This window comes from Puntigrus tetrazona, chromosome 16, assembly GCF_018831695.1.
Source record: "Puntigrus tetrazona isolate hp1 chromosome 16, ASM1883169v1, whole genome shotgun sequence".
Classification (NCBI taxonomy): Eukaryota; Metazoa; Chordata; class Actinopteri; order Cypriniformes; family Cyprinidae; genus Puntigrus; species Puntigrus tetrazona.
The window spans coordinates 8,294,517-8,303,060 of NC_056714.1; the positions used below are offsets into that span (position 1 = coordinate 8,294,517).

Consider the following 8,544-nt stretch of genomic DNA (forward strand, 5'->3'; position numbering starts at 1 on the left):
AATATAACTAATAATGATTATTATTATTTCTAAATAAAACATTAAACAAAATGAGCAATATTGCTTTTGTAATATCACTATTTTACTATAATATACAAAACTGAGTATTTAAGAATACATATAGTAATAAATATATAGCTGCAAGAGAAAAAAGACGTAAGGATTTGCATATGTGTACCTCAAAGTTCTTAATTAATGCATTTATTTTTTATTTTTATGAATTAGGGTTTTGTAAGCAATACTGAGAACTCAGTTCATGTCATTTATTTTCAGTCATACTCATAGCCAGAGGGCACCCTCGTGCAGAAACTCACTCATGGCGCCCAGGACATCCCCAGTTTTGTCAACCAGTTTTTCGTTGGATTTTGCGACTTTTCAAACCCCCTTGGAAACATTTTTCCAAAAAAGTGACTTGCGACAATTCGAGCGACTTCTCGGACAAACCTTGCGAGTGTCTGTGACCGACTGTCTTGTTTTCCCAGCGCACACACACCTCTCTCTGGGTCTGCTCTGTTCAGCCAGTGGCTGAGTGGAGCAGAGCTTTCAGTTAAAATACATATTCTAACTCTATTTTACATATAGCCAAAATCACAGCACAGCCATCGTTATAGTATCTAATAGATAAGTACTAGTATTTGATGAATCAGTAGGTACTAGTATCTAATGAATGAGTATTAGTATCTAAAAAAAATACATATTAGTGCCTAATGAATAAGTACTGGCGTCTAATGAGAACGTACTCGTATCTAATAAATAAGTACTAGTAGCAGGAAAATAGTACTAGTATGGATTAAATGTTAAAATGGCTTGCCATAATCAAAGCCTATCTGACGGGGCCTTACTATACCGGCCCCACCGTGACCCTTTGTTCTGGCCTAAATTTTATTTTAATGATTTTAGATATAATTTAGTTTATTTGATGATGCTTGGCTATACTTTAAACCCCTTGCTTGTGGCGATAGAACAGGTCCTATCTTTATCCTCCCGCACTGAAACGTCTCGATGATTTGATATCCCCGTCAAAGCCTGCGCAAGCAATGGACGATTCGAAAAAGGGAAAATACTGCTAGCTTCGAGGGCTTTTTTCCCTCTGCGATGAAATGTTTATGGTTTTGGTTCTGCGGGACCGGAAAAACAGGCGGAAGAGCGGCGGCGCCATCTGTTGGTCACGCGCGGCCTCGCGCGACTGTTAAATATTTACGAGAAGGCGCGATTTGTATGACATCCAGACAATGATCTTTTATGGCTAAGTATGGCAATAAAATGGTTTGAGCAGAGATTATTATTAGGATTTAGCTCCGCGAGGGCGGGTTTAAATCACATAATATCTTAATGCTCTGTATTTGCTTATTAGGACGCGGTTATTGCGTTTAAGGGACTTCACGCGCGAGCATAAATTCCCTCTCGTAAACCTCTCAGCGCGCATCTGTAGTTTTAACAACAAACTGTCTTCCGCACAGGCCACATTATGCTTTTATACATTCACTCGATTGCCAAGGAAGACATTAATGCGGTTTAAATAAATGAATTTATTAGGTTATCTTCATCAGTACAGATTCATCGATACAGAGAGTAAGAGCGCTGCAACAATGATGGTAACTTTTTCCCCGTTGCTTCGTCTCCTCGTGTAATCTTCAGCGTTGAACGTTACGCTCCTCAGCAATGTCTTAGCAGAAAATAGTCCATCAGTCTGATTCACAGTTATCGTCCTCTTCTTCCATGCTGTCTTCAGACTGAGATTCAAAGCGTTTGTTTCCTGAGGCGAAACTGCAGATGGCCTCAGAGACAGTGTAGCGACTCCGGCCTTTGGCGCAGGCCTCCATTTTCTTCACGCTTAGCTGGGACTGCAGGAAGAGATGCAAGCAGCTGTCCGAAAGCAGCACCGGGCTGTGAACCACCCTTGAGGATGCAAGTATATGCAGTAACTGATCACAGAAACCAAAAGCAATTTCAGCTGCTGTGTTTTTTTGAGACCGAAGAGATGAAGAACCAAGATCGCAAGCTTAATGTGTTCTCAGCGGTCACGGTTTTGTGTTTGCCGTTCTGTAGATCTAGTTTGATACTCACTCTTCTAGAAATTTCCTGAGCCCTTCCATGCGGGCCCGATCTCTCTGGCATTGTTGAGACTGAAGAACGGGTTTTTTGGAGGAAGTTTGGGTAGATGGGTTCTGCAATTCAGAGACAACAACAGAAGTTCAGTTTACGTTTGTCAAATAGAAAATGTCTAATGAGTAAACGTTTATTTTAACATGGCTACAATACAGCTGCATAATATGGTAATTAGCATACCAGTAAGCATATTGGTTGTTTATTATACTTATAAAGCACATATTAATGCCCGACCATATTCTATTCAATACCTAAACTTAACTACCGTACTTGACTAATAAGCGTTAGTAGCATTAATTAGGAGTTTATTAGGAAAAAGTCATATGTTAGATAATATTGGTTCCCAAACAGTGACCAAAAGTGTGACCAAAAAAAAAAAAAAAAAGAAGAAAAACTTACGCTTATGCTAATTTTAATTACCAAAAATTACAGCAAAATTATTCAAAATAATCTAAAAATATAAAAGAAATAATAAATGCTTGCTTTAATGAATATTTATAAATGCTAAAGTGGTAGTAACTAGTAATTAGCAACAATAAGCAATTAGTATTTTTTTTTTTATTAACCAGGATACAAACTGGGTCAATGCTTCGATGACCTCTAATTTATTTATCAAAATAACAAATGTCAGACGCTCATATTTATTTGTTAAAAAATACATTCACTAAAATGTTTCTTTCATTCTTTGCTCAATCATCCTTCTATGATGATCGTGTTAATTTCTGTATTAAATTGTACAAAATCTATCCAGATAGGATAATGCATGAAACAAGGATATCGATAAAATTGTCTAAAAATGTGGGTTATGACATTTTCATAAAGTGTTTAACATCATTGACCCAATCACAAACCATTAACCATCAGCGATCGAAGTAAACATCAATAACGGGACGCGTGGTTACATACATGAGCATGGCATTTTCCTGTAGCTTTTTTCTTAGCCACACGAACTCGCTGTATCTCCGCCGCACGCAGGAACTCTTCTTAGTGAAGGCCAAACTGTTTGTCTGAGTAAATGTGAAATAATAAGAGAGGTCAAGAGGTTGCTGCCCTCTTCATATATAATGTAGCTTATGTTCTCACTGCACTTACATGTATACAGATTTCATAATCCATGTAAGCATGCCAGAAATCCTCTTTCTGGATGCGAGGATCCCTCACCCACACGCCGGTGAATTCCTGCATAAGTCCAAGAACGCTTGAGGATACCTCACGCACACGCTCACAAACTCAGACTGGACAAGGACACATGTACTCAGTGCTCAGAGGTTTAAAAAAAATGGGAAGAATAAAAAGGGAAGTATTTTCATGAGACATTGGGCTTGTTGACCAACCGGGGCTGATTCATGGGAACTGTAGACTGGGGAAAAACATCCAAGCTCATTTGGTGTCTCTGACGGACAGCGGTGCTTCATTTTTACCAGCCACCAGAGACGGAGCAGACTAGCGCTGCCATAAAAATAAAAAGAGCACGAAAAAGCAGCTGGAAAAAATGGGTACCGTAATCATAACGCCTGCGTGTTTGAAACAACTACGCAGTTATTCATGTATTGGCTTCTCAAACCTCTTGATATCACGGATAACAACGGGTTTATTACATTTAGCTGGAATTAAAAACATGTTCATTACTGGAATTAAAATAGAAAAAAGCAGCAAAAATATATAGACCTGTAAAAAAATAAATAAAACAAGATCAAAATAAAAAAGTAAACATTTTCAGCATTTTTGCTGTAATACAAAATATTTCTATTTTAGACAATTCTTAACGTTCTATTATCATAATATTAAATGATTTGTAAAGCGTCGTGATGGAGCAATGATGCTAAAAATTCAGATTTGAAATCATAGGAATTAATTACATTTTAAAACTATTCAAATAGAAAAGTTATTTTGAATAATAAAAATAAGTAACTTTTTTACTGTTACTTTGAATCAAATAAAAGCAGGTTTGGTGAGCAGAAAAAAAACACCAAAAAATCTTACCGTTCAAAAACTTTTGAAACAAATTCAGATTATTATTATATGAATAAAATACAAACAACATTATAAAATATCTCATTGTTACTAAAACGTACCAAAGGTAGCTAGTTATTATAGTCGTTTGTTTTAAAACTTATTTACAGAAGACTGACGTAACGCAAGAACAATCACAACACTTTTGAGGTAATTTTATGTTTATTTAAAGCACCTAGAGATTCCTTACTCGAGATTAAAGGTTAACAGTGATCTTTACAGAAAACAGGAAGCGCACGAGATCGAAACTGCAGGACAAACGGCTCAAAACACGAAACCTCGAAACCCCAAACGGCCCGTTTACGCTACCGCTACGAAACCGACACAAAAAAAACGTGATTGTATAGGCTACATTCTAGAATGGGCTTTGTGCAAATCTTCTACCTGCGTGTAACCCTCGCAGATCACGGGATCCGTCACAGTATAACTTGAATAAGTGCGCGGCCAGGGGGTGGGGGGGATAACAGTACATCTACACATCAAACAGTTGCTCTCTCTCCGGCAGGTTTTGTGCCACCCGGCGTCATCTCCTATGCGTAATCACAGTTTAGATCATAGTAACGAAGAGGACAGAATGATAAACGTCACGAATGAACTTTCAAACAACGGAGCGAGAGATACGACGACATCTGAATGATTAGTAAACCACGTAAAACCATACACTACAGCAGAGCCCTAGCGCTCCGGTCACATTTCTACAGGTCGGTGTGCGGGGAAGAGCTTCACATTGGAGTGTGGATTCGCACACTTTGAATACACGGTACATCAAACGGTAAACCTATGCCACAGTGTTTGTGTGTGTTTAAAGCTGCCGGGAGGTACAGTAGTGTCCACTGCTACATATTTCTCTCTCACTGCTCGTCTTCTCCGTGCCAGGTCAGCTTGTCCTCGTAAAAGCGGATCACCATCTCTGGCCACCTTTTACTGGCCTCTCCGGCCGACAGTAAAGCCACCTCGTCGGCGTTTTTCCTGAGACGAAGGAAAGCGTTAATGGACAAATACAGGAAATCAAAAGCGCATAATCGGCAGCTGCAGACGTGGATTACAGCAAACTGCTCTGCGCGCTTTGCTTTTGCTTTCATCCTTTCTCTCCGTTTTTTGTTTTGAAGAGAAGCATAGGCACGAAAAAGAAAGGAAACGGCGGTAACAGCTCAGCGTTAAACAAAAACTAAAATGTTTTTTAGCCAACTGAAATGAGCCTAAAATAAAACAGGAATATTAGGCAAAGCACTTGGCGAATAGCGGAAATAAAATAAGTTTGGGTGCAAAAATAACTATGAAACTGGAATAAAAATTCTTTTAGGCAAGAATTTTAAAACAGTAAAAAAGTATACCAAAATATTATAAAAATGACAAGAGTATACAATGAATACAGTGCATGTAAAAATAGCTAAAACTAAAAATATAAAAAAGCTGATTTAAAATATATCATTTTAATAATATAAAAGTGAATATAGAAACAAATATTATCTCAGTGATATTACATTTATATATATATATATATATATATATATATAAAATATGTATTTTCTGGTTTCAGTTTTGTCATGTGTTTGTCATTGTTATTGGTGTTGGTATATAGCTTTTGTTCAATTTTATTTCAGTTTCTGTTCCTTTATTACATTACGTTAAGATAAATTATGATTCTAAATGTTGTTTTGGCAACTAGATGAACAGAATTAAAAAAATGCATTACAGTTACTGTTTATTTTAGTTTTATAATATCACTGATATTGTGGAAATGACAACAAAGCTTGATGCTTATCTAAACAGCTTGCCAGTACAGACGCTTTGATGCAAGCATTAAAGCCGAGAGTTAAAATGTAGTTGCCTATAAAAGCCTGATCTGATAAAAAAAAAAAAATATCAGTGCATTGATTAAATATTTAAAAATAGCATCACAGCATTCAAAATTAAGAGTGTAGAGAAACTCCACATATGGTCCAGTGTAGAAATTGTACCACTTGATGAGGAACATGAGCTCTCCTTGTTGATCTGTGCATCCGATGATGCAGTCTGGTTCTGGGTTGCTGGACTGGCCTGCTGGGATCTCGGCGTTATGATCATCAACCTCCTCGTTCCCCTCTCGATGAGCTCCTCCTGAGGCTGCTGGTGAGCCTGCATTATTCCAGACACACAATCAAACGATCATAAAGCCTGACGAGAGGGATGCATACGTTATATATATAGTTTTTGGAAAACATGTACAAGACTAAAACTCTGTAGCAAAGGTGTTTAATCCTGCTCCTGAAGGTCCAGGCTGCAGAGTTTAGCTCCACCTCCTCTAACAATCCCTTGATTAGCTGGTTTAGGTGTGCCTGATTAAAACTAAACTCTTTGGAAACCGAACTCCTTTGCTCTATACAATGCACTTACAGTTATTCATATTATGGCAAGCATTTGGTAGTTATCTAACATTATTAAATTTGATGTATTTTGGGGTACAAAATGCTCACTAATATGGCAACAGTAGTGAAGGTAAACGCACCAGTACAGTATATAAAGACACTAACCATATCAGCATCCAGCTCGGTTAACTCTTGCTTGGGCCGGACCTCCAGGTCAAGAGACTGACACCCTCTCGTTCGGTCTCTCCTGAGACGGTTAGGTTTCTGAGAAACTCTTCTATCAGTTCAGGACAGTCCAGGTTGTCCTCTGGCTCCCAGGTATTCTCCGCACTGTGGAAAGCACGGCAGACATGTCATATTGTGGTAAGTATTCCTAATACCTGACACACGGGCAGCGCCTGCTTCCAGAAACTCACTCCGTGAAGCCTTTCCACTTTAGATAGTATTCGACTTTTCCATCGTTGACTCTCCTGCGGATTATTTTTTCCACCGCAAACTCCTGGACGACCGTCGTCTCTTCTGCTTTCCTGTTTTTCACATTCTGCTTTTTCCTCATGATTTCCTATTGAACAAAACCACACTTCAATAAGGCACCTTGTTAAGTGTAGCAATTAAAATGAGATCATTTGACATGAGGGGAGCTTAGGGGAAACTAGCCAGTGATGACAATTTAGGTTTGTCAAAATATAGGCCTTAAAGGAAAACTTAACAAAAATGACACGCATAGAACACACGTGCAACGCTGAGGTCGAAAATAATAATACTAATAATAATAATAAAAGCATTTTCCATTGAAACGAATGCATTTGTTTTGTTTGCTCTTAATGTGTCAAGCGATGACAAGAGGAGCAAACGGGAATTTCTTGGATAAACAATGGCAACAATACGTCGCTGCCGGAGAAGTCGCCGCTTATATGCTTGACGTATCGTTTCCCACGAACTAAACTTTCTTAGTCGCGGACCGAGCAGGCTAACGTTATGAATGACTTCGTGTATTAAACGCTATCCTTTAGTTTCTACGCCACTGATGTGAATTCGGTAAGAGCGCGTGCCCACCTGGCGAAGCCTCGCGCGCTATTCTTTATTCCCACTGCTGCTGATTAACGCTCGCTCTGCACGAAACGACGCGCCGCGTCCACACGGAAGATCACGATGCAGCTCTGTAACCGAGCATCGCTCACTGCGTAGCTTTCGCGGCCATGGCTTTACTGTTGTGTTTACATAACTTTTCATGAATGAGTCAAATTAAACATGGCCGATTGGGAGAAAGGGGAGGAAGTGGTTTCAAAGGGAAGAGGTCAGTCCAGGAAAGCCGGGGGAGGAATCCTTAAAGGCGCATCCCGAGAGCAAGACACGGCTGAATTTCTCAGTGCGCACAGACACAGAGTTTTCTGTTTTCACGCGCAGGACGTGTTCAGATGTGTTAGCTTCGGCTTTACTAGCGGCTAACAGTGCATTTGGAACAATTTGCATTCGTATTGCCGCCTTTGCAGCTTTAATGCCAGTTTTTGTGAGCCGGAAAAGAACGTCGGGGATTTGTTGCACGTGGAAACTTTAGCGTTTTGGTTTGCGAAAGACAGGGAAAGTAAGATACGTTGTGTTGCTGTCACATATGTAGTATTGTCAAAGGACACTGGAGGCGCATGCGCCACTCGTTTTGTGCAACCCAACAGCGTGGGTTCAGTGATCTTAGATTTATCAGTGTCATGTAATCGTATCAAAAAAAAATTCAGTCTCGGATTAAAAACGACCTTTAGACCTTTTGTCTTATAACAACAATAATATTGTTATTAACAACAACGATAATAATATTGTTATTATGATTATAATGACAATAATAATAACAATTGTTATTGTTAAAATAATAATCGTGAAACAATATTAATTATTGTTATTATTATTCTATAGATAGTGTCTGGTTCAGACTGTAATCAGTCAATATTTGCATTAAGCCTAAATAAGGAGTGGGATATTAGTATTAATGCGGATCTTTAGATCCACCCACGTTTAAGGATGATGCGCTCACGTGATCTCATGCATGTATCAACCTATGGTTGAATGGATTTATTTAAAA

General features: G+C 38.7%; 1 protein-coding gene and 1 pseudogene across 1 annotated transcript; both read right to left on the reverse strand.

Annotated features, from left to right (window-relative positions):
* Nucleotides 1–1,509: 1,509 nt before the first annotated feature.
* Nucleotides 1,510–3,965, reverse strand: LOC122360914 (sorting nexin-10B-like). The gene is given in 5 exon segments (XM_043261753.1): nt 1,510–1,899; nt 2,068–2,101; nt 2,104–2,168; nt 3,016–3,116; nt 3,202–3,965. Coding segments are annotated over 5 exon segments (507 nt in total). The 5' UTR covers nt 3,295–3,965; the 3' UTR covers nt 1,510–1,685.
* Nucleotides 3,966–4,265: 300 nt separating this feature from the next.
* LOC122360912 lies at nt 4,266–7,796 on the reverse strand (annotated as a pseudogene).
* Nucleotides 7,797–8,544: the final 748 nt, after the last annotated feature.